We start from the raw sequence: 26,245 nt of genomic DNA, 5'->3' as shown, positions 1-26,245 counted from the left end.
TGAACATGAAGAAATCGTCATGAATATTTATGACTGTTGTCATTCGGTAAATTATGACACTTTTAATACAAAGTTGACATTATTCAAAATGTCTTTGTTATGACAACTTGACATTAACCAAGAACTCATGATCTGACATAAATCTGTTATAAAAGTATTACCGATTACACTTTAAAAATTATGTAGATTTATTTTATTAAAGCTACAGTTTAATCAGTATTACTTTTATGACAAATTTATGTCAGATACCAAATGGCTTCAGAAAGGAGGGCGACATGAGAACTTCCCTCTTCCAAAATCAGAGCCTCAAATCATCTGTTTAAGAAACGTTATTTAGCTACATTTCCCATTAGTTTCTTTATTTTTTTACTTCTAAAATGAATTACGTAATTTCAGAATTCTGACTAACAATACATTTTCAGTGAACTAGATCTGCAAGTATCTACAGATCCATCAGATCCATTCTGGCCTAGTCCAACCAGACAGTTCCACTAGCATGTTTACGTGGCTGAAATGTGACTGTTTTCTTCGTTCTTACAGATTTCTAGATTGGCTCCTTTATCAGCAGGTATTCAAGCTTATATTAATTAACTGAGTGATCTGCTATAATAATATCATGGCACGGCTGTGGCGCTTGTGGAATATTATGCGCCCATTCCTGTCCTGGTCAGGTAGATCCAACCAGGCTGGGCCTGCACCTGGAGCTACAAAATCTCGGAAACAACAATTCCTTATTAGGAAGTAGGACTGATAAACTGGCACTGTTGAAAGTAACACAAATCATTGGTTATGTGAGCAGACAGTGATGCAATATTCCAGAAGCGTTTGTTGTGCAGCTTAAGGTGTGGCTTACATATTTAAGGCTGTGGGCAGAATGGATACCAGATCTAACTGAGTCTTTGGGTGCATTTTTCTGTCTGATCTCTGAAATCTTTTGCATTTTTATTAAAGTTTGGTTAATTTTAACTTGCTGACCTGACTTGATCTCTCATATGACAAGCTTGGGGGAAGACATTTGAATGTCTTTAACACCACATGGCACATCATCTATTCAGAAAACTAGCCTGAGATGACCTGCATTTTGCAGAAACAGATACTCTGACCAATATCATAAGAGGACAGTAGTGCAGGCTTCTTAAAACGCCAAAATTACACAGCAGTGTGTGTGTGTGCAACACAGTGGGCTGAGAGGAAATGTGCAGGTTACCTGTCTCTAAAGCATGAGTAACACTGTGCAGGGTCTGGAAGCTCCTGCGATCATCTTGAAGGTTGATGCTGCCTGCAGCGTTTCCTGCTGCTGCTGTGTGGAGTTTAAGCCGCAGAGCATTAGAGCAGAAGACCAACAGCTGAGACTGATAGTGTTGGAGCAGATCAGCAAGGAGAACTGATCGACCCATGTCCATCCACTGCACAGAGTGAGGCCCACCAACACACTCTGGCTCCACGGTGCTTAACCTTGTTCCATCTCTGCCTCTTCTCCTCATGTCCTCATCCTTCAGATCACCAGAACTGAAAAGCATAAACAGTCTCTTCATCATTAACCCGTGAGAAGTCGAGGAAAAATATCATGACCCGAATGCTGATGTAAACTAGCCTGCAGTGCAGAACGGATGACCACAGGTTCAGGCGCCTTTCAGTCATTAACTTTAGTCATTGCCAGTGGAAAATGACTAAAGTCCACAAAAAAGGAAAAGTGTGACTGCTTTCTAAAACAGCCAAACAATGGCACCAAGCAGCAATCATTTTCCTGCTCGTGCTGCCCCTACCTTTCTGGAGCATCTGCTCCCGATGCGGTTTTGACCCGGGTCCAGTCCTGTGTGTTGGTCCCAACAACGCTCTGCTGGCTGAACATCTCCAGCTGAGCTGCTGCAGTTACACCGACTGATCCAGCCTTCCTAGTGACCACACCTGGAGCTGAGACCGAGACGAGCTGAGCAGCTGCTTCTTCTGATGTTGGCCTATGAAGTGCCAGTGGAGCCAGCAGGTCAGTGGAGGTCATGAGGACCTGAAGCAGTGGATCGACAGAGGACTGGTCCAGCTGAGGAGGAGGCAGGGCTGAGGCATGATGGGAGGTGGCTACAGAGGGTGAAGGACAGTCACAGTTTTCTAAACCTTCCAGGTTAGACTGAGCTGCCTCTGCACTGAACTGAGTGAGTCCAGACTGAGTTATGCATGTTTGGATCTGGCTGGTTCTGGTTTTTCTTGAGCTTTCTTCTTTATTTTGGAAAGAAGACAGTTTCACCAAAACAGGGAGTTGAATTTCTAAAGCAGAACTCTGCAAGGAGCGATTAGGGCTGTAAATAGGGGAGCATTTATCAGATGTTTGCTGTGACAACATCTGCACAGAAGGCTGAATACTGTCAAGAAGAGGAGAGGAAGTCAGACATGTCTGCCACAGCTGTTCCCAGGTCCACTTGGGAAAGCTACAGCTGCATTCAGACTCTGGACTCCTGAAGTTATCACAGAATGTTTGGTGAGTGCAATGAACCTTGCAAACATGACAGCTCTCCTCAGAAATCCAGAGGTCCAGTAGTCTGGCAATCATTTCTGCCCGATGGACAGCCAAGACACTCATCAGACCTCTGACTGACACAGCAGAAGCACGATGTCTTATAATCTTTGGAAGTCTGCTAAAGAATTTGAATTTATGTGCCTCCTGCAAAACCAACATCCTCAGCTGGACTTTATGCTCCTCCACAGCCTGACTGTACAGGTCTGTTCCTGATAAAATGTCCTCCAGAACATCTCTGGGTACCAAGTCCAATTCTGTCTTCCCAATCACAGACAGAATACCATATACACATTGCTCCATTAGGAACAAAAGTTGTAGACCAAGTAGACTTAGAGTCCGTTTCATCTCCTCCAGCATTTTGGTGTGTGAAACTAGTGCCTGTCTCAGATAGTGGTCAGAATGGACTCGGCTGGTGAAGAAACTCCTGTGGTTCAGATGAAGTCGGAACTCCTGACTTAGAGAGACAAGGCTGATTCTGGATGAAGGTGAGCCGGGCAAGACCTGAAAAGAAAGCGACAACGGTTGAGAGTAGCTTCTGACACACTAAAGGTTTGTTAGTCATACGTCCCCACAAAGGTCAGGAAATGCACACATAGTCTACTACTAATACTTTTTTACTTCCATATCTTTCTTTTAAAAAACAACAGAACAGTAATTTGCACTTGTGAATACTTTCATGTAAAGCAGCTTTAACAACATCCACAGCTAAATGAAATCCTATAAGATGCAGCCTACAGAGTCTGTCCAGCTGTGGCAGACCTGCTACTTTTACCTCCCTTTACAGTCATATTGATCAGTGGACAAGGATGCACTTCATCAGGATGTAAAATCAGTTGCTATAGTGCAGTGGGAGTGGGCAATCTGGCAAGGTATCAAAATATTTCTTTTTCCCAATGAAATCATGATATAAAGTTCATCAAAAGAACAAAGAAAATGTCTTAAAACAGATTTAAATCAGTAATCACCAATGCTGCCAATTTCTGTCAGTTACCACTAACTTTTAAAATGCAAGTCTTTGAGTACTCTCAGACTGAGACCATTTTGCCTCACTCAGAAAACAGAGAAAGAAAACAGTAAAAGAGTGAACTGTCTAATTGTAAAACAAAAATCTATAATTCCAACAGAGCAAACAACCCATCCCTGCATCCCTCCACCCACAGCTAAAAGAGAAGAGTGTTTTTAAGGGTTCTGTTTTCCTGTGACCTTAGTTTGCATTAGGTGAAGTTCTCTGAGCTGATGCTGCAACAAGTGTTTCAGTCTGGATATGAAAGCTGTTGACAGATGAAGCCTTCTGATGTATTCATGTATGAAGAGCAGCAGAGATCGCTGCTCAAAGAGCCTCCACAGAGCTCTGTACTGCCCCTAGAGGAGAGAGGAAGACAGGACAAAAAGACCACCTTCAAATGGAACAGCCCACCCTACTTTCAATGTGACTCAGTCATAGTTAAAACAGAAAGTGACAGATATTTCCTTGAACTCACTGGTAGGGATCCCATGTGGCCCCCTCCCACTGGTGGGCCCTGCAACACCACTGTCAGAAGATGCTGCTGCATTCGCTGCAGACGTGCAGAGGAGCGCGACACAAGGTTGTGAGCCACAACAAGGTTTTCCTCCTCTTCATCTTGACTCGGAACATGGAACAGACACTTCAAACTGGGATTAAAAGTACTTCTGAACAGAATCTCAGCTCGCTGCAGGGACCGTGACATGACCAGTGACCTGAACAGATAGAAAAAAAATTATCAGAAAGGAGCAAAAATCCTAAACACCAAAGACAACCCTTTCAAAGTATTTAGAAATTATTCATATTAGAGTCTCTAACTTGTACTTAACCCTGGGTCCTTATGATTTTATGCCACCTGCAACCATTTAGTTAAATAGAATTTATGATCACCATTCTTTGCCTCACACCAGGATCTGTGGTTCCAAGACACTGCAACCATGCAACTGCAACTTGGAAACTAGGTGAGTGCCTGAGACTGTTCCTGCTATAAAAGATTACACTACCGAAAGCTGAACAACAAACAAGGATAACAATTAGTTCATGAAAACCAGCATGAATGTTTGCAGGTTTACTTTGTATTTTTGCTTCAGTCTGTGTATAAAAATACCCATATATAATTGTTATAGATAAAATGATAACTTCATTTTAGCAGCAATACAGACAGATGCTGCTTTGTGACTGAAATAAAAGGAATTTGATTATGTTCTGTTTTAAATTCCACATCATGAAACCAGAATATTTTTACTCAAGACCATCATACCAAGAGCTGCTCACTCCAGCTCGTGTCTACATACTCTATATGTCACTGGGAGTTCATGTACCTCAGCTAAAGATTCAGATTAACAGCATTTGCACAAAATCAATGTTTCTGGACACAGACATTATTCCTCCAAAAAAAGTGTTTATACCCTTTGTGTTGAACCGATCGTGCTCTGATCGTCCGTCACTGTGCATGAAGAAATGTTCCTCTCCAAGATAAACAAAAAAGAAACATATGAAATGAATGGAATTTAGTTTTTCCATGGGTCAATGTTAGCTCTGTTTCTGAGAATGGATGGTGTTGTGTACTAATTTTGTTAGAAAGACAAATCTGTGGTCTAGAGTGGTAATCTGGATTAGAAAACAATAGAAGCTGATGACTCCAATACTACACCTCTTATGCTTCTCAGTAAGTTCCAGACCTGTAACCTGTCAACAGTTATATGGGATTGTACAATGTGTCATTTCACTATGTCACACTAAAGTGAAAACTGCAGCAACAGCAGAGTCTGCAGGCGCAAACATAGTGGCAGCATATCATGACCTTCCTGTCAGTTTGATCTGTGAAATATGTTCATCAGCAGAATCTGATGTAGATAACATTTCAAAGATGGAGAACAACTTTGGTTGGATTTAAAGCACTGAATGCATGAAAGCAACCTGCATGAGGGTCAAATCACCGACCTGAGTCCAGTGAAGATTTGCTTTATGGCTATTTTACTCAAGATTATCAATGAATGTTGCAACCTGCAAGATGTGTCCCTTTGATTCCACAATTCCAGCTGCATGCTGTGAAAGTATGCAGAACACACAGGTGACCTATGATGTGAAAGGCCAAACCAAACTAAACTAAACTGCCTTCTGGAGGTGAATATTTACTCTGGAACCATTATCTGAAAGGGACTTGAGTCTCATCCAATCAAACTACACAGTTCTAGTACAACCACTGCATTCTGTAATGGTTACCAACTGGTTAGCATCTAGCTAGTCTAATTATTACCATGGAGACCTGGTGACTCTGTGATATAACTCTGTTGCTATTATCTAACAACATGTTTTGGCAAATTCCCTTGATTGGAGATGAAAATCATCATTAAATCATTAGGTGAGAGCTAACCTGCCCCTTTTCCTAACAGAACATTAAAGGTTCCCAATCTGAAAGAAAAAGCTGAATAAAACTCCAATCAATTTAAATTATCCAATATAATAAAATACTGTAAAAATGAGTTTTAAACTGTAAGTTTTCAACTAGTATTGAGCTCTTAAACATTTCTCCAAAGCCAACTGGAACCTTTCTTGTACTGTGTTTCTGTGCAAACCCCACGCAGAAGACAATTATTAGCAAAACAAAGAAACTAGCAGCTATCTGCAAACAAATCAAACAACAACACTTTCAACAGATAAACACAGCTAATACTCCAAGTGGTTTCTCCAGATCAAACACACTTCCTGAATACCTTCATGACAAGCATTATTAGGGCACATTTTGCTATCATGTTCTGATTTGGTATCATGTCTGGATGGTGCAGCTCTTCCTGTTCGTATCCAGGTGACGGTGAACAACTTTGGCTGGATTTAAAGCAGTGAGGGCATGAAAGCAACCTGCATGAGGGTTGTTTTCATGCATTCAGTAGCCAGCGGTTACTAGTTGAAGCACAAATCAAACCTTAAAGTTCAACAGTTTAGCTAAAGAATGTCAATAATGACAGAACTTTACTTTTTACCAACATCTCGTTACTTCTCCCAGCAACGGAGCGTCTTGGACGGGGACAGCTTATTCCAGCTAGCCTTTAGCCTCAGATCTTCTAAGGCGTTTAAAGTTCGACAGAAATGTTCCGAACAGACGCAGCATTGTCCTGAACTGCGCCTGTCTGTCACCACAATCTGCACAGAACAGGGGCGCTTTTTAATCCCGTGTTCATGCTACGTTCAATTTCAAGTCTGAAATCGGAGGGGGGGGGGAATCAGGTGAAACGAAAATCCTTTGGGGTAAAGAGCATCAACAGATCTGTCGGTAGGCGGAAGGAGCGCTGTTGCCAAGCGGAAACACGTGTGCTCTAGAGCGGAAATAGTCAAATATGGTCATTCACAGCATAGATTCACCGCTCCCCCTTATTACCATCGCATTGACGGAGAAAATATAATGCATTACTTTGTATTTGCTTCTGAAAACTGCTTGACGGACCATCACTGAATGCCTATGTGCTGTCCTTAAAATATGTAAACCAACTGTGGCCGTTTAATAAATCGCTAAATGATTAAGAAATTATTCTAAGTACTCTGGCGGTGTTTTAACACGGTTTTTAATGTTTCTGTCACCACTTCATTAAAGTCATATCTCATTTAAAATAATATTTAACCCTCAAATAGCCTGGCCACAGATCATAATGGCCCGAATAATTTGTGACTTTACTGTACAGGCCTGTAAATTATGTTAGAGTTTAAAACTTTTCAGAGTTCTACCACTTCATTATTATTTGGGTGTATTCATATTAATATTTATAAACAAAATCACACTGGTCACAAATTATAACAGTGAAGAGGTGGCAGAAATATTAAAAACATTTTCTCTGTCAATGCGATGGTAAAAAAGGAGCCGTGAAGTTTACAATCCCAGCTGTATCAGTAAATACACCGCCATGTAGCGCCCATGTAGGCGGCGACCCTACATAGGCAAACCCACCATGGAAACTGGGGACAAACCCATGTGGGACCCATATTGTCTGCCCTCCTTTTCCCCATATGGGACCCACCTAGGTATGCTGGCTGGGTTACGTAAATACTTTTCTTCTCGCTGATCTTCAAGTCGTACCTGCGCTCTATCGCCCAGATTTTGCTATAACAACTATTCTGCGTTTGCTGTCAGAGCGCAGCACACAGCGCTCCTCCTGCGGCTCCACAACTCAGATGGTCCGCTGCACAGATTTGTGACACTCAGTGGCGCAACTGCACATTATTCAGGTGGATGCGAAAACATAAATCGGCGTCCCCCCCCCCCCCCCACCGAGGGAAGGAACTTCAGGGTGAAGGAGCGACGCCCCCCATCCCGAGGCGACGCTACGTGAAGTGTAAAATTCGCTACATGTACCTCGTTATGTGCGAGAGGTGAAGGAGCGTGAGGCGCGCTGAAGTGTATGGGAAAACATAATCGGTGCGTCGCCCCCTCCAGACGGGGTTTTGGCGCCCCCTCTGGTGCTGCGCCCCTATGCGTTGCATACGCTGCATACCCACTTTTTGAGCCTCTGGTGACACTTGTCTTAATATTAAAGATTATATTGACGTTTAGTTGTGCAACTTTACGGACAGGTTCATTCGTGGCTGTTTTCACTTTTATTGCGCTGTCCATATTAGTCTCCATTCCAGTTTACAAACTGTTGAACTTTAAGGTTTGATTTGTGCTTCAACTGGTGAACTGACTACAGTGGCGCAGTTGGTGGTAGCAAGAAGGTCCTGGGTTCGATTCCCGGCCTGGGGTCTTTCTGCATGGAGTTAGCATGTTCTGTGTATGGTGGGCAGTGGCGCAACTACACATTATTCAGATGCGAAAACATAAATCCCCCCCCCCCCATACCCCTCTCCCCCGAAGGAAGGTTGAAGGAGCGTGGGAAACGTACGCTTCCCCCCCTCCGCCCCCTCGAGACGAAGTTACGTGAAGGGTAAAACTCGCTACATTTACCTCATCACGTGCGCGAGGTGAAGGAGCGTAAGGCGCGCTGAAGTGTATGGGAAAACATAATCGGTGCGCCGCCCCATCCATACGGGGTTTTGACGCCCCCTCTGGTGCTGGTTCTCTCCGGGTGCCCCGTCTTCCTCCCAGTCCAAAAACATGATAGGGAGAGCCTGACTAAAACCATCTGGTTGTGTCTCTGCTTATTTCCAATCTCAAATGAGCAACTTCACGTTCAAGAACAAGCCCAAAAACATGCAACTCATTAAACTTTTAGAAAAACAAGCCCAGTCAGCCCTGACTGGGATCACAGCCAGATGCTGTGGGGTGACTTCACATAACATGAAACCCCTCCAAAGTCTCACTTTATGGTTTAAGTGTAATCAAGTCACAGTTCCAGAGATAAATAAAATTAGAGGAGAAGCAGCAGCATTCAGTTTCTATGCGCCACAAATTTAGAACAAACTTCCAGAAAACTGTAAAACAGCTGAAATACTGGGTGCCTTTAAATCTCAACTTAAAACCCACCTGTTTAGAGTTGCTTATGGCTAAATTAGGGTTAGAGTCCCAGTTAAACGACATTTAACTAAAGTCCTACGGGATTTAGAGTCCCAGCTGACAGAGTTTCAACTAAAAACCTAGAGGTTGGAGTCCTTGTCAAACGGCATTTTTGACTAAAGTCCCAGATTGGGTTTAAGTCCCAGATAAAGGACAGGGGTGCGGGTGTCATCCCCCCTGGTTGAAAAGGAGTGTGGGTTTTAATGTTATCTTTTTTTATTCAAAATCTTTCTCTTTCTTACTGTTTATTAACATTTCACCAACACTTGATTTTCAACAGAGGAATTTGAAGTCTAACAACTTCAAATGTTTGACATCTGAAAACAGCTGTTCTCTTGTTGAATGATCATACTCACATGTTTACATGTAGACTTGAGGTGGAAAACAGTGAGGACAGTTCATCAGTCCTTCACAGAAACACCACACAGTCTCAGAGATCAGAGTCTCAGTTAAGAGAGATGAGTGTCTCCTGCCAGTGCAGGTTACTGGGCTGGAAGGAGACCAGAGGACCAGCAGGAAGTGAAACCTGGAAGGACTAAACTAAAACTCCACAGAGGACAAAAGCAGTAAATAGACAGCATTCCTTCTTAATGATTTATTTAATGTGCAATATTCACAACAGTGCAGCATAACTTATTTATTAAGATGACCATGGCATGTTGCCAAATAAGGTAAAGAAAATAAAGCTGAGACCTAAACTGAGACTACATCTTATCTTAGTGATTTGAAACTAATCTGTGGGTTAACGTTAATAGATGGTTCACTGCAACAATATAGCGCTTTCCTTTGCTGTTGTAGATCCGACCACATTCCAGCTGGATTCCTCTACCAACATACATGCTACCTTTGGGTTGCCTAGTCAACGAGGCAGCTATGGAGCCTGGGTGGTGCCTAAACCCACTGCATTGGCATAGGCTGAAAGCAAACTGATGACCTGCCTGGTTTCCAGTGTGAGTCTGGCTTCAGTCAGCCAGTCCTCCACCACTCTCCTGGCCTCCCCTCGCAGCTGGTTCACCAGTTTGGCTGCCAGCTCCAGATCCCCGTGCTCTAGGCAGTAGCTGGCATATGAGAGCAGCTTGAAGGGATCCAAATCCTCGCTGCGTAGCTGGGTGGGCGGGACTTCCTGTTGCCTCTCAAAAAGCAGTGCAGCTTGGACATATGATAAAAAGTACTGGTACAGGGTGTTGTGGGATTCATCGATGAGAGCAACTCTGCGAGCGAGCGATCGCAGAGAGTTGAAACGAGCACGAAGGGAAGCCTCGCTGTACACACCGCGCTTCAGGGATTCTTCAGGCAAAGCTGACGTCAGAGCCAGGGCAAAATCATTGTCAACGCAGCTGGCACGCACAGCCTCAGCAGCGTCCTCCAGGGGCATGCTGGGAGACTCAGCGCTGGCTGTTTTTAAGGTGTAGGTAAGTGCTTCCACAGACAGCCACAGCCGATGAGCTTTCCGGGCCTCCTCCTCTGCTTCCACATGGCCTGCAGGCAGAAACACTCAATATTCACTTTCCATCCTGAAGAATAGTTCAGGAATCAAGTATTCTTCAGGAATACTTCTGTTAGAGATCTCCAGCTAGCGACATGCTAGCTGGAGAGCTAGCATTCAGGAATTTACTGTTTGGGATGATATTTTCAGGCTGCAGGGTCAATGTCCCCCATTGTCTTCACACAAACATTCGATAATTTGATTTCACGTCCAATCCAGTGACCTTCCTCTCAGAGAACTGTTTCTATACAGTACAAATATTACTGAAGAAAAACAAGTCTCAATCACACAAGTGTTTAAAACAATGGTGACACTCTTGTAGCAGATACATTACTTGGTGTCCCACAATTCTCGAATTGACCATATTTTGCTATTCAGGTTGGAGTTGAATAGCTTTAACCTGCAATAAAGCTATTCAGCTGCAAATCCTGTATTTGCAGGAACTTCATTGCAACTGTCAAACATTTCTGATTTCAGAAATATTTGGAGAAAAACAGACCGAGCTCAGTCCTAGTTTCGATCCTGTTGAGGGTCCCTGCAGGTTGGCTTAGTGTGAGTTAGTGGAATGTTGAAGTGATTTTGCTTTTGAACTAATTTTTCATTTGGTAAATAGATAAAGAATTATCACATGATCCTCCTCTGTAGAGAGCATGTAGGAAACCCTAAAGTGCCAGACAGAAGATCCCAAAGTTTACACACAGACTGATTTTGCTTAGGTTTGTACACCCTAAACCAGGGGTCTCAAACTCCAGGCCTCGAGGGCCGCTGTCCTGCAGTTTTTAGATGTGGCACAGGTACAAAACACTGGAAGGAAATGGTTTAATTACCTCCTCCTTGTGTAGATCAGTTCTCCAGAGCCTTGCTAATGACCTAATTATTCTATTCAGGTGTGGCGAATCAGAGGCACATCTAAAAGTTGCAGGACAGTGGCCCTCGAGGACTGGAGTTTGAGACCCCTGCCCTAAACTGATCAAATGTTAGCATTTAGCTTGGGGATTAAACTTTGCAAAAAGAAACAACATAAGACATCAAAAAAGGTTTTGGGGTTTCTTTGTCAAGGAGAATGAAATTCTGAATATTTCCCATCAGTCTTGACCCAAATGCTGCTGAACACAAAGAGACCTCTGAATCAGCCAAAAGCAGATTTATTGGCAGATATAGTAACTTTTGAAATTTGCTGAGTCAGATATTTGAAATTTGCTGAGTCAGATATTTGAAAATCTGGGAGATTATCTGAAAAGAGCTATGGACAAGAGATGCTCTCATAATGTGACAGATATGAAGAACCTTTGCCCAGTAAGGTGGGAAAGTCGAAACCTAGCATGCTGACAGACTGAATGGCTTCATTAAACATTTACCCTAACCCAGTGCTTCTCAATTCCTGTCCTCTCCACCCCCCTGCTCTGCATGTTTTAGATGAGCCTCTATTCCAGAACAGCTGATTCAAATGACAGCATGGCCATCAAGTGCTGCAGAAGCCTGTTAATCACCCACAGATTCAATCCAGGTGTGTGGCAGAAGGGAAACACCTAAAACAAGCAGGGCAGGGGGCGGTGAGGACCGGAATTGAGAAGCACTGGTCTAAGCACATCTGTTTGTTTTTCAGTTCAATAGTTCAGAAAAAAATGTCAGCTAAAGGACAAGGAAAATTATTTATCATGGTCTCATTTTGTAACATAACAGAAACCTGGGATGTGCATGCTGATGACATCCACTGTAGTTCTAGTTTATCCTGGTGATTCTGAGGAGACGCGTGTGTTGATCTTACTGTCTATGGCCTCCTCCACTCCCTTCAGTCTTGCGTAGGCAGCATTCATATCCAGAGTGAAGTCATCGAGCTGTTCCTGAGTGAGCTGACGGTACCGGGTTTCCTGCTCCAGCAGCTTACTGCTCAGGTCCTGAAAACGCACAGCAGTCATTACTACGTCCAGTCACCTCACTAGAGAGGTGAGAAACAGATATTTTGTTACAATTACAGGCAATATAAAACATTTTAAAATGAAATGATACACTTGAATTCAACATTTAAAAATAACTGATATATAGACCGACAAGCAGTAAGCAAACCCTAGAAAACCATAACCTCTAGTTTTTCTAGTTCTTCCTTCATGCAGTTCCAGTCCAACCTGTTGTCCAACATTTGTAATGTACTCTCAGAAAACTGAATAAAAGTTTATCTTATTCTTGATTCTCACGAAACTCTTTACTTCTTGCTCAGATTTCAGATGGGATGCCAGTTAAGAGTAAGAAGTAAAGAGAACCAAGGCTACAGTCTCCAGTTTTTCCCTCACAAACTCTGCTCTGCTCTGTTTAGTTCACCATTGTCCATTTGGTGGACAGCAGCAGTACAAGAAAATTAAGGCATAACCCACAATCCACACGTGAACATTTAGCAACAAGTAATGAACCACAGCCCTAGACAGAACTGTTTTTTTTTTTTTAATTTAGAGGTCCCGTGTTGCCTTCTCTTAATCTCTTTGTGTTTTCTTTGCCATATAAAATATGCCTGGCCCTGGCTTTCTGTGTGCTGACAGCACCGCGGGGGATGAAAGGGCTCTTCTCTGACCCTGAATGAGGTTCTGACCCTCAGCTTTCTATGCAAGGAAAGCTGAAGGTTTCCTTCCATAGATATTTTGATCTCCAGGAGCTTTTAGAATCTACCTCTGTAATGAGATAGGCCAGCCCATGTGATTACAAAATAGCTCAAGTTCTAGTCTAAACGTCAATTTTGAAAAAGATTTAGGTTAGGACTTTGATTAGACCATTCCATCACATGAATGTGTGTCGATCTAAACCATCCCATAATATGTCTGTCTGTGTGTTTGTTGTTGTGCTGCTGGAAGATGTCAGGCCTCCTTCAGCCTCAGACATGTTTTCCTCCAAGATGTTCTACATGCTCAGAGACGTCTAATGGGAACTCCGTTTACAAGCAAGGGATTTTTAAAAAAATAATTATCTGCAGTGGATTTCAGGTTTCCGCTGAGGGAATTGGAATACAATTGTAAGGTGATGTATGATTCAAAACAGAACTACTACATCTACTATTCACAGTAGATGGACAGAGTTGCAACTAAAAGTGAAAAAAATGACAAAAGTGTTTTTCTTCAGTAAAACCAATAAACATACAACTGGTCTGTTTTTGTAAAAAAGAGGACATGAGCAATATTTACAGGTTCATCATTTTTTTTAACTTAGTTTATTTAATCAAATTTTTATTTAATGTCCCTTTGGGATCGATAAAGTGTTTTTGAATTGAATTTGAACTGATCTGTATACTGTTCATTTAATTCAATGATACTTTACTATTCTTGGGGGGGAAATTCCAAACCATTTGCTGTAAGAATAAGAGATTATGAGAGACGCTAAAGCTGCTGGCAGGAAAGATCTGTAGTAGCCTGTGTTGCAGCAGATCTGAAAGAGCCTCTGACTGAAGGCATTCTTACTGAGTTACTGTGCATCAAGAGGATGGTCAGGTTGGCTACTAGTATGGCACATCCTCCTTTGTCCAATCAGCTGTAGGGACTCTGCATGATGGGACAGAGCAGACCTCTACATACAGACAGACAGACAGACAGACAACCCTCCCTCCCCACCTTCTTAAGGAATAGAGTCTAGTCTAGGGTAGCCCAAAGTCGGACCTGGAGGGCCGGCATCCTGCTTGTTTTAGTTCTCTCCCTGGTTTAACGCACCTGGATCAAATCATGGCTCGTTAGACGGCCTAAGAGGAAGATTGAAAAGCTGAACAGGTTGTTACTACTACCAGGGAGAGACCTAAAAGGTGCAGGATTCTGGCCCTCGAGGACCGACTTTGAGTACCCCTGGACTAGTCCATCTACGGTAAGTGTGCATAGTGATGGAGACCTGCTCGGCTTCAGCTCTCAGCTCCTGCTCCTGGACTTTGAGGACATCTCGGACGTGGTCGGTGTGAGCAGCCGCCTGCCGCCGCAGCTGAGTTCTCATCTCTGCCTCGATCACTTCTCTCAGCTCAGCCAGCTGCAAGCACAACACGCCTCACATTAGGATGGATATGCAGGATGCCTGCCGCCTCCCTCAGGCATCAATCCACTGCACCTTCCTCTCCTGGTCCAGTCGGGCCTCCTCTTTAACGTGCTGCGTTGCTGTGCCGACGGCTTTGTCCAGAGCTTTCTGGTCCTCGGCTCTCTGCTGCTCCAGCGCTGCTTCCATGTGGATCTGTCCTCGGACTCGCTGCTCAGCCAGTTCTCGATTCAGCTGGTCAATGCGCCGATGTGCGTGGGCAATCAAAGCGTTCAGGTCATCTGTTGACAGTTTACCAGCTACACACAACACACACACACACAACTAGCTTAGGATTCACTAAACATTTAAACTCTCCTGCTGGAGCCTGCATGAACAATAATGGTTGATGTGTATAATGTGTGTACTTACTAAGGCCTTTCCAGTTGGCCTGGATCTCTGGAGTTAGGCTACTCACTTCCCTCTGAAACTGCTGCTTGGCTTCATTAACCAGTTCAGTGTACTGGGCCACAATCTTTGCTTCCGACTCTGCTGATTGGACCTACAATCCAGGAGACGGGGTGAGGGTTAAAGGGTGTTCTGGATGTGGAACCATGAGCAGATCTTAGGAAGTCTATGTACATATAAACAAAACCTAAAGTACTGCACACTGTCACTGATTTACATTATTAGAACATGTAAGCATATAGAGAAGAGGAAAAATATGATGGAGTGCCCAGTTAAAAATGATTTTAAACATTTAAAATTGAAAACCAAATCCAGGAATATGTGGAACAAAACAAAGTTAGCTAATGATCAGCTCCAAGGTGATCATAGTCAGATGGGAAGATCAGGACAAGAAAATGGTTTGTTGTCACCAAGTTCTCCCAACATGAGAAAGCTCTATCCCTGAAACTGTTCCATGCCCTGAGAAAAGCTAGCAGTGTGTGAGCAGCATCTCTTGCTCCTCACAGATTACATCTGACTGGAACAGACAAAACTTGTCAGAAATTTATCAGCAGAACTGACATAGTAGTGCATTTTTAAACAAATCAGTCTGAAGGTAGGAAGCTAATAATTTGTTCCCCTTTTCTTCACACTGTGCAGGCGGAACTTTAACGCTCCACAAGACATTACTGTGAGAGTGGATGGGCAAGTTTGCCTCTTGTGAGGGAAAAATACCTCATAGATGAAGCACGCCAAAATACATCAACACAAAGCTTTAATTTAATATGACATTTAAAAAAAACAAGCACTTGAAGAAGTACAGTGAGTTTTTGAGGCTGACTGAAGGTAAAAAAGACATCTGGAGCAGCCAGGCAGCAGATAAAGCAGTGCACACTTGGATGAGTACGACGGTCAGAAAGCTAAGCATATAACCTGAAAAATAACTTAAGTCATTGGGCTGGGGGTGTAACATGCTGGGTATTGCTTTTGCTGTTAAACCACCGCTACGTTCTGAGACGTAACATTTCACAGATGTGGCACAGTTCGTGCTCCACCAGACGGTGAACTTTCACATCCAGTGTCTCCGTAAAGCTGCAGCACGCAATTTTAAAAAAGATGTTTTTACACATGTATGAAAACTTTTGTGGTCTCAACATGACACAGATGAGCTGTGTGTGAGGGGGCCGGGGGGAAATCGAGCTCATCTGTCCTCTTCCTGTATTCTGCAGTATTACGCTGCTCGATCAAAAACAACCAACCAGAGCCAGCAGAAAACAGCTAGCCATGCTCTCAGGCAGTTTTGATTTAGTATTTAGGGTTGTTTATTTTGGCGCAACCTGCATTTGACTTTGAATGAATGTTTTATATTTTGCTTGACACCATTTGATATAGGCAGTGATGTGAGTTTTATTTCACTTTATAAAGCTCAATTGAGCTGTAAAATTAAGCTCAACAGCTTAATTATGCATAATTAAGCTGTTGAGAGCCTTGTTGTTAAATATTGTACTGATTACAGGTTTTACATTTGTCTTTTTGACTGAATACCTGCTGCATTGTGCCTGCAAGAATTTTGCATACTTTTGTCTAAATTAGGCAATTCTTTGGTTCTATTTTGCCAGATCACATAGTAGCATTTATACCTAAAGTGAAAAATTAACAGCCAATCGTGATCAGTATTGGAATCGGCAGAAAAAACCTGATCAGAGCAACCCTTATAACCAGGCCTTACCTTGGAGACTACTTTGTCTAAGTCTACCACCATTTTATGGAGATTCTCTTCTGCTGCTAAGATCAGCGGCCGTGCAGCTGTAATCTTCAACCCTCTGGATTTGTCAATCACTGATTTTAGACCGTCCAGAGTTTCACTGCAATAGTGGAAAGAAATCAATGTGAAGATTTACCTCAACTGTCTGAATTCAAGACAAAATAAACATGCCTCCATGACAGTAAAAACATTATTTTTAAGATATTTTTGTTTACAAAACATATAAACAAAATACTGTGTGTAAAGACAAGTTGAATTCATCGCAGCAGGCTCTGAATGTGTGTACATGTCTTACTTGGCTTTGACAAGAGCAGTTTTGGCAACATTCACAGAAGTTGTTCTGTCTGCCAGAGCAGCTTCTAGATCTTTCCACTGGGTTGACTTTTCCTCCGTTGGACCCTGCATTCATCAAAACATGAAATTCAACATCAAAAAATTAATCATTAGCAAAGGATATGTGCTAAAATCATTTTATTAGAACTTTCAGCTAACAGCTCTTGTACACCATAAACAAGACCCACCCTGTTTCTACTCCAGTGCTTATTCCTGGATGGAGAAGCTTCTTGCAGCCATGCAGCACTGTGAGCACATCTGCTCTGCCTTGTGTCTCCTAACTTTACACACACATTTGGGCTATTTTCCTGATTTTGCTACATTTACCACCCTCAAGCATTTTATAGACTTTTATTTACCATAAACAGTGAATGGCTTTAAAATTTATAAAATTCACAACAAAATAAAGAAAAGCCCTCAAAATAATTGTCATTAATCAGTAACACTGTGTGGCTATTTGAACCATTTCTCATCTTTTCTGTCTAGATTTCCCTGTTGTCACACACTGAATCAGAAGACGAAGACTTGAGAACAAATGAGGCTCAGAGGAACCCCTGATGCTTCCAGCTGTTTTCAAAAGAAAAATCTGTCTATAAAAATGCATAGCCTAATATATATATATATATATGTATATATATGTATATATATCATTCAGTATTAATCATTATTTAATAATCTGTGTTCCTCTACATTTTATGCTTGTATACTTATATAAATATGTATTGATATTACCAAATAAATATAAAATTATGAGTAGCTGTGTTTTGTAAAATGATCATCATACATGAAATCAAAATATTCCATTCCTATTCTATTAACCTCACTAAGAATATTCAAATATGCTGAACCATGTATCAATCACATGTAGCTATGATAGCCGTTTTAATAATGTTTTCAGCAAAACAGTGTGAACATTTGTTTAGTACTTATCGAGATATGATTGATTAAATGCGGTGATATTGCACTGCGCCTGCCAACCATATAGCACCTAGGAGAGGGGGCAACCGCTCCAAGATGGCCGCCTTATGTCAAGTCAATGAAAATAGGCAAGAGTGGTCCATGAGGCGTCTACGTTAACGGAGCTGACGATACGAGCGCGGATGTTTAGAAACATATCTACCAAAACAGAGGAGAGATAGAGAAATTTGTGACAATGAAATTTCACAAATTTTATTGCAACATGAGTGTTATAAGTTTGATGAATAAAGTAATATTACGTGAATAGTTACACTATAAAGTCTTTAAAAGACAAGGGAAAAAAACGCCACTTTAGTAAGAAAAAAAGCTTCTATAGAGTTATCAAGACCTGACGTGAATAGCTCAGCAAGTTCTTTGAACTAAACAGTTCTTTAAATAATTGTTTCAAAGTCCTGCGGCTGATGTTTGATTCTGATGTGTTAAAAGATTAAGTATTTTCTTATTTGTAAAACCAATACCAACAATAACTTTACAAGACCCTCAGTATTCCTCATTTTAGCACAGTGTGGTACAGAGTTCTCATAAAATTGCAACTTTATTCTTGTATTATCACAGCTTCAGTGTCATATTTCAAACAAACCAGTAAAAAAACTCCAAGTCTGGCCTTACTTTGTTATAACCAAGTAGTGGTAGCTCTCAGAAAAAGGCCAGGACATAGATAAAGCCTCCCTACTTACTATGATCATAAAATGCACTTTTCATATCTTCTGACAAGCTGGAATACAAGCAATATTGTTGCAAATTTTGCACAAAAAATGTTTAAAAACTATATACCCTTTTAAGTTCTAATTTTTACAAGTTTTGCAAAGTTTTACTGTTAGCTTAAATATGTAAATATGTAATATGTATTTTCTGTTACCCCCCAGGGAATCAGTTCCCTGGGGGGTAACAGAAAATAATTGAAAACCACTGCACTAGCAGCAACAGTACAGTAATTAGTGTGTATATAAATGTGACTCTGTACCTCTGTCTCCATTGCCTCCTTTAGCTTGTGTGTGTGCTGAGTGATGGCCTGCAGAGCCGCCTCCTGAGCTCCAATAGCCTGCAGTGTTGCCTTGGCAGAACTGGCCAGGGAGTCGTCCAGTCGGGCCGACAGCGCTGCAACACACACACAAGATGCTGAAGTTTACAGCTCACATGGCATTTCAGTTTTACTTGGTCGTCTAAAGTACAGACAACTATTATATTCACCCATTAACCTTGTCAGGTCATATTATGACAAAATAAACAAGTTTATGAAGAAAGTTTTCCACAATTATTGATTTTATACTTTATCAAAAAATTAAACCACAGATGTGAGGTAACACAACCTGAGAGTAACAATGTTATTCTAGGCAACATATCAGTCCCACTGAACACTCATAAGTATGTAAAAGTTGAGATGAGTAATATTGTGTGTGTGTGTGTGTGTTACTGAAAACTCACATGCGATAATGTCTTTTTCGTCCTGATTCTGTTGGGCCAGCCTAGCAGCCACTTCTTCTGCTGACCGCTCTCTCAGAGGCTCTGCTGCTCCAGCCGACTCTGTCTCCTGAAGGACAGCCGCTGTTTCCAAGGCAATATTATGATCACTGCATTCTTTACAGTCCTCTAAGGAAAACCAACACATATCACTTTAACAAAGGATACTTTTAGACATGTTAGTTTCCAGTAGCAGCAGCCTGCTCTGCTTGGGTTTTCAGCCTTTTCATTCTAGACTGCACTGTTAACATGTTTAAAAGCATTTTACACATTTTAACATGTTCAAAATGTCAGAAGTGCAAAACGTTTTACTTTTTTCACTTCTAACATTAATTAAAACATTAATCTTTTTTGAAGTCAGTTGAAGTGACTGGTGTGCGTGTCACATTCTAACAGCAGCAGGTGAAGAACATCTCAGGTACTGAAGAACCTGAGATGTTCTCTGGAGACATCAGTAGTATCTTCTGTCAGTCTAACCCAGCTTCTCAATTCCTGTCCTCACCGCCCCCCTGCTCTGCATGTTTTAGATGTACCTCTATTCCAGAACAGCTGATTCAAATGATTGCATGACCGTCAAATACTGCAGAAGCCTGTTAATCACCCACAGATTCAATCCAGTTGTGTCGTAGAAGGGAAACACCTAAAACATGCAGGGCAGGGGGCGGTGAGGACCGGAATTGAAAAGCACTGGTCTAACCACTGATTGCACTGAGCCAAGATAAAGGTGCTCCAACTCACTGCAGCCGGATGTGTCCTGCTGGATTTTCCTCAAATGATCACTGGGTGTTTGAAGTCTCTATGCTACAGATTGTTTAAATCAAACTGAATGTGACTGCAAAATTTAGCTCCAAAGACCCTCAGATCCAGATCTGACAGAACTTTCTCTGAGCCACTAAAACTTGATCTTTTTTAGTCTCTGCACATTTATTTTATTTATCTTCAGCAACCTTCTGCTCTAGTTAGTTCAGCAGGATGACTGGTGTTATTTCTGCTACTTTTGGTTAGTTTTGACTTTCTGTTGCATAGTTGCTGAACTTTTGTTATATATAGAACTCTGGTAAGCTGTGGCTGTTTTCAGATGTCGAGACATTAGATTTTTTGCCACTAGAAATACACCAGAAACCATATTCCCATCCTGACACCCTGACTGTTGAGCTCCTCCTCTTTTGCTACATGTTGGAACAACATATAGAACAGGCTTATTAGTCCACACAGAAGTTTGTCCTAAAATCTAAAGTTTCTAGACAAGTTTCAGCTTGACTGATGGGTGTTACTCCACACCCATCAGTCCTTGGACAGAAGTTTAGGCAGATTACAAATGATTCATCAAGCAGGTAGTTAAATAAGAAGCTTGCTTTAAAAAAAATTATGGACCGTAAGAGTTTGACAATTGTCAGACAGGAAGGTGGGCTGTGAGAGTGGGACTCAAACATGTGATGGCCGAGTCAAGGAGTAAGACAGGAGTCACGCTTTACACCTACACCACCACTGCACCCCAGAAGCTAATACTGGCAGTAAATGTAAAAAGTGATGAATAATAAGGTTGTTCTTAGGAACAGCTGCATATACACTTCAGTCAGAAAATATCTCAGTACATTATTATGGACAGTGTGTGTAACATGCTAACACTTCTAGAACTTTTACACACGTGTGATGAGTCTCATTTATATGCAGGTATTGTCCTTATTTCCTGGACTATAAAGTGTTTGAACAATAAATATTGAACCACTACTGACAGGTGAAACATTGTTGGGTGAGGCGGCCTCATGTTTGTCGACTAGCAACGAGGGAAAGTGATCAGTTTCTCTTAAAGTCACAAAGCATCAACGCAAACACTGCCCATAGAACCAATGATGCTCATGTTGCATCATTCAGTGGGATTAAAGCACACAAGGCCACCTAGCGCACCCAGCTAGCAACTGCTAGGTCGATTTAAAAACCTACCAGCACCTGAGTAATGCAACATTCTTATAAGTGGAGCAGACTTCTGTTTTTTCTTCACCACTTTTTGACAAAAATATATTAATTTCTCCCATCTTGAATGAAATATTTAAACACAGTTCTCCCCCCAGAAACAACAACTTGGACAGTGTGTGTTCAAGCTGGGATTTACCTATTTGTTCCAATAAGTCCCATTTTGAACCTAAAACCTGCTTTAGTATTTGTTGTTTTCAACAACAGAGTTACAGAATGGCCTTTCTAGCATAAATCAAATAGTCCAGTCTGTAGGTGGATGACGTTTTGGGGAGGTTGCTGTGGTAACCTATTTTTACAGCTGCTTCACAGGTTCTGTTCCATCAGAACCTGTGGAAACGTTCGAAGGATGAGGAAGCTCAATGTTGGCACGGCATGAGTGAAACATGCTACCTGCAGCTGCTGCGGGCTCGGTGTCGCATGGAGCTGGAATGGACTGGACCTCACTGATGGCCGAGATGATCTGAGTCGCCTCTGCTGAAGCCTCTGCTTGGAAACCCATTGAACAAGGAAAACACTCATACAATGCTTTGACTGGTTTGTTAGAAATGTTACAAAAATGTCACAATGAAGGGTAAATTATAAAATGAGCCAAAACTAAAAAAAAAAATACCTTTAAAGTGACAATTAGAAAACCTGAGTCAAATCTCAGTGTCCCAGTTAAAAAGCAAGAGAAAATTAGTTTAGTTTATTTAGAACAGGGACAATGTGAGAAAAAACAATAAAAAGATGCTTTGCACCAACTTTAGCTTAAACTAGTTTCCATCAGTAGTCCCACTGTCAGAGTTGACATTACAGTCCAATATCATAAAATATACATGGAAAGTCCCCATATTACCTTTGTGGGTATATGGGGACCTTCTCTCTTTAAACAATGCTGCCACACCATCTTTTACCTTTTATGTGAGCCACCACTAATTTGGCATAATTTGCTAAATAAATCAATAATAAACTGATGTTTGGTAACAATACAAGTTTCGAAAGCTTATTTCAAAATGTTACATATGGATTTATTTAATTTTTTCCAGGTCATTTGTAATTGTTTGGAGGTGTTTCCTCCCTGTTCCCTTTTACTGCCTTCTAGTTTGCTCCTTTGGGAAGAAACAAGTCAATCAAGCAGATGCAGTTTGACTTCAGAGTGAAAGTATGGAAGAAGAAATTTCTCCAGACATTGCTATGAAGAAAGAAATTGTTTTGCAAATCTGTTGGAAATGGTTTGTTAAGAAACAATTCTTTTTATAAATACAGCAAAAAGTTTTGAGAAAACCATGCCAACGCAGTGAGGTTTTACCCTGGATGTTTTGTGTCGGCTGTGACAATGCGGGCTCTGTTGTCTCTTTTAGTTTCTTTTCTGACTTCGCTTTGGACGTTCTCATCTGTTTTTCCATCATAGAAGGAGGCTGGATGGACTCCATCTAAACAGCAAACAGAAGAGCAGACTCACTCCACAACCAAAGGATTTTAATTGAGTGTCTCAAACCAACGTGAGGAAACAACCAGAACTGAAACTTGCAAGCACCTACAGGTAGAATTACTTCTGCTGGTTTTCAGGCATATCTGAAGTAAAGATGCTTTCACACACACAGCATCAGACTGTCACTGCCTTGCTTCACTGTAGAATCTCTGTGTATTGTGAATGATAGAAGGGGTAAGGCTTTGCCCCATTCTCTTAGAACTGAAAGAGTCAAATCTCCATCAATCAGACCTGACAGATCAGGGAGCTCTCTCTTTCTTTCCAATATAATCCAACAGTCTATATTTAGAGTTGACTGCTATGGCAGAAATCTTTTTCATACATCAAAGCATGTTTAAATGTAAAAGGATTCATTCAGACATTCAGCCAGAACTAACAGAGGCTGACATGGTTTTATTAGGTGCACCGATGGCAGGTCATTAAAAAGCCTCACCTGCTGACTCTGATTTTGGCAGATTTTTTTTTTTTTTTTTTGTCTGAAATGTTGCTAAATATAGCAAGTAAGTAGCTGAATTGGTAACTGTGGGGTGACTATTGTTAACTGCAAACGTGCAGACATGACCTGGTGGGCCGGTCTGTCAGTCAAGCATATCTCACAGGAGAGCAGAAGAGGAGAGTGGTTAATCTTTGTACCTTGGCAGAAGTAGATAAGATCGGTGGATAAGATAAGACTCACATGCAAGTATGAGCTGATCACCGATCTCCCAAAATTAAGGAAATTCGCTGGGCAATTTCCTTAATTTTACAATGTTTTACCTAGTTTTACCATGATTATCTAATAGTAGAAGGTTTTTGGGCACGAGTGGTAGAATAAGAAGAGGTGTGTGATGCTCTATTTTACCATAAATTAACTTCCACCTTATTCAGGGTTTTCTGTTCTAAAGTCATGAGAATAGCAGGGGATAGCTCTGTGTCATTGGCCAATCTGAAGGCTGGGAGCAACACACAGTGCCTCAGGAAAAAAAAACAAAACAAAGAAAAATCACACCTTCAACCAAACAGTGATGGAATTAAAACAGTAAAGATTTGACCCAGATAAAAGAAATGTCTGCATCAGACACAGTGACATGCTGATGCTGCAGTCACTGACTTCATGCAATCTGCTGGGTTTCCTTTGACAGAAAACTTTTAAACAGTTTAATGAGTGAACAGAACTTCACTGCATTGGTTGACAACTAGGATCAGTTAGGAATGGATGTAACGGGCTTTGATATCGTCTGTAACATTGGTGTGAACTAAATTGTTTCAATAAAGTGCTTAGAGACAATATCTGGAGGGAACTGGTGCTGTGGTGGGGTTCAACTAACCTGTTTCCTGATGGGAAGACCTGCATCTTGAGAAGCAGGTCCCAAAGCCAGACCTAACAGCCATTCCGAATATGGAACATTTTTCTCCACTGCTGCTCGAAACTTGTGGTCCCACTTGGCGTAGATGATTGTGCCTCCAATGCCCCCAGTTACTGTCAACAAGCCAGCTGCTACCACTCTGGAAGCACCACTGAGGTGGAAGAGGGGAGCACACACAAGGAATGTTAGAATGCAACTTAGTAATTGCAATAAGCAATAAAAAGTTGACTGGAATATTTGCCTTAAATTCAGCTCAGATATGACGGCATTACCTGCTTTCTCCTGTGGTGTATTCCCTGCACTGCTGCACATTAGTCAGACGGATTCTCCCAGAGCTCTTCTAGAAGGTAATGGGACACACAAAAAGAAACAAGCCACATGGATCTTCACTTCAGTTTTAACATCAGAACCAAGAAACCTTCTGTTATGTTCTGTCCTGAATTCTCTTTAGAATGACTACAACACATCCAGACCTATTCCTTAGCCCAGTTAAGAAAAATAAATGTTGTAATTCATCCTGTTCAAGAGTTATTATTGATCCTCAGTTCTAAAGTCCTTCCACTGGCTCCCTGGAGCTCATATAACTTTAAAAATACTGCTGTTAGTTTATAAATCGCTGTACAGCTAAACACCACAATATATTAAAGATCTGTTGTTATTGTATCAACCTTCCAGACCTCTCAGGTCTTCTGGTTCTGGTCTGTTGAAGGTTCTGGTCCTGGTCCAGAATCAATCATGGAGAAGAAGCAATCAGCTTCTATGCATCACAAATCTGGAACAAATTAATCTAACCCCGTTTCTCCTGAAATCGAAAATCATCTCCTTTGTTTTGTTTACATTCAAAATGAGATGATTGTTCCCACAACATGCCACCAGCTCTCTGTACTTAGCCTCTTGTCTGAAGTGTAGAGAGTGGAAAGGAGTGGTGAGAGTACAGTCCCCTGTGGCCCTTCAGCCTCACAAACTGTGGTCCGTTTGTCAGCTAGTCAGATCCAGGCGATTGTGGAGGCCTCCACCTGTGTCTTTTGGAGTTTCTGACAAAGCCGATCAGGCTAAATTCAAGTCAAGCTCTACAAAGCTCTGCTAATAAGTTCATATGAGAGCCAGCTATGCTGAAGCAGAGATATCTAAAAGTTGCAGGAGTCTGGCCTTTGAGGACTGGATTTTGAGACCACTGCACTAAAGGGTCTGCTGCTCCTCACAGAGCGTAACAACTCACTGCGTCACAATCCCGCCATGACATTTCACCAATAACGTCTCGCGTCGAATGGTTCCAAACTTTTCTTACGCTTTTTCCTTTTCCTTGGCTGAAGTGTGAGGACCTTTAGTCAGTTCCCTGACCAAGAAGGTAAAGAGACCACAGGTTCGTTTAAAGTGAAAATGTATTTCACACTAAGGACCAGCGTGCTGGAACCGCTGTCGTCAGAAAGATCCGAACAACCACACAATTGCAGATTAGCAGTGAGCTCTCTGAGGCACCTTGAACCAAGCTGCGGGTCATTGAATGACAAGCTAACACCAACATGGCAGCTAACAGCTGCAGTGTAATTTCAGTCCTACCTGAGCTGTGGCCTTGACTCCACGCAGACAAACCCTCAGCATGGTCCTCGCTTCCTTTTTCTGAATTCCGACCTAGAACTACCCACTCAGCACCACTTTGCTCACTTTTTCCTTCTGGCTTTTGTCTAACTGACGTACACCAGCATCTGACAGGGCTCTTCTTCTCGGCGCTTATGGATCATTTCCGGTGGAATACTCAGCCTATAGGAGCTTTACTGCCACGCAGTGGCGCGGAGAGGGATCACCTGGGAGTGCCTTATCCAAAAGCAGACCCAGAACCTCATTTTAAAGCTGTACTAACTTCTCTGTTTAATTACTATTAGAATACAACCATTAAAGTCTCCACTTGTTAAAGTATGCTTTAAAAAAAGCATACTTTTTTAAATATGCTTTTAAAAAAGTAAAAGCATATTTACTTTTTTATGTTATTTAAAAGTAAATAACAT

The 26,245-nt window shown here is 41.7% G+C and overlaps 2 protein-coding genes across 9 annotated transcripts in view; both read right to left on the bottom strand.

Annotated features, from left to right (window-relative positions):
• The window catches only part of ccdc142 (coiled-coil domain containing 142), a 28,134-nt gene extending 21,269 nt beyond the window's left edge, over window positions 1-6,865 (bottom strand). The window contains exons 1-5 of one of the 3 annotated variants that reach the window (XR_015764394.1): window positions 6,504-6,865; window positions 3,994-4,231; window positions 3,716-3,874; window positions 1,767-3,013; window positions 1,208-1,509 (exon numbers count right to left, since the gene is read on the bottom strand). Coding sequence is in view for 1 of the 3 variants with exons in the window: in XM_088009263.1 (XP_087865389.1) it covers window positions 1,208-1,509; window positions 1,767-3,013; window positions 3,716-3,874; window positions 3,994-4,231; window positions 6,504-6,505 (1,948 nt within the window). In the remaining 2 variants the exon portion in view is untranslated. The remainder of the gene's footprint in view (window positions 1-1,207; window positions 1,510-1,766; window positions 3,014-3,715; window positions 3,875-3,993; window positions 4,232-6,503) is intronic. The other 2 variants (XR_015764395.1, XM_088009263.1) reach the window with 2 other exon arrangements.
• Window positions 6,866-9,580: 2,715 nt separating this feature from the next.
• Window positions 9,581-26,002, bottom strand: immt (inner membrane protein, mitochondrial (mitofilin)). 6 transcript variants are annotated; one of them, XM_014986234.2, is made up of 14 exons: window positions 25,800-26,002; window positions 24,512-24,579; window positions 24,201-24,390; window positions 22,711-22,834; window positions 21,813-21,908; window positions 19,410-19,574; window positions 18,949-19,082; window positions 16,969-17,072; window positions 16,638-16,773; window positions 14,894-15,023; window positions 14,558-14,781; window positions 14,348-14,479; window positions 12,255-12,384; window positions 9,581-10,479 (listed from the first exon to the last, which is right to left on the bottom strand). In XM_014986234.2, the coding sequence occupies exons 1-14, from the start codon at window positions 25,839-25,841 to the stop codon at window positions 9,872-9,874; spliced, it is 2,283 nt and encodes a 760-aa protein (XP_014841720.2). In that variant the 5' UTR covers window positions 25,842-26,002; the 3' UTR covers window positions 9,581-9,871. The 6 variants fall into 6 exon arrangements, with proteins under 6 accessions (XP_014841720.2, XP_014841723.2, XP_087865388.1 ...); XM_014986237.2 differs by having other exon boundaries at window positions 19,410-19,529; XM_088009262.1 differs by having other exon boundaries at window positions 19,410-19,529; window positions 21,813-21,905.
• Window positions 26,003-26,245: the final 243 nt, after the last annotated feature.

Source organism: Poecilia mexicana, unplaced genomic scaffold, assembly GCF_051168715.1.
Source record: "Poecilia mexicana isolate PSO_F unplaced genomic scaffold, ASM5116871v1 scaffold_10, whole genome shotgun sequence".
Classification (NCBI taxonomy): domain Eukaryota; kingdom Metazoa; phylum Chordata; class Actinopteri; order Cyprinodontiformes; family Poeciliidae; genus Poecilia; species Poecilia mexicana.
The sequence above is the reverse complement of the archived record's forward strand: the minus strand, read 5'-3'. Positions and strand labels throughout refer to the sequence as shown.

Coding starts and splice junctions, on each gene's coding strand:
- immt (XM_014986234.2), bottom strand. CDS start 25,841: ATGCTGAGGGTTTGTCTGCGTGGAGTCAAGGCCACAGCTCAG. Junction 21,909..22,710: donor GCCGACACAAAACATCCAGG/GTAAAACCTCAC, acceptor TGGGTTTCCAAG/CAGAGGCTTCAGCAGAGGCG. Junction 14,782..14,893: donor GGCCAACTGGAAAGGCCTTA/GTAAGTACACAC, acceptor TGTTGTGTGTAG/CTGGTAAACTGTCAACAGAT.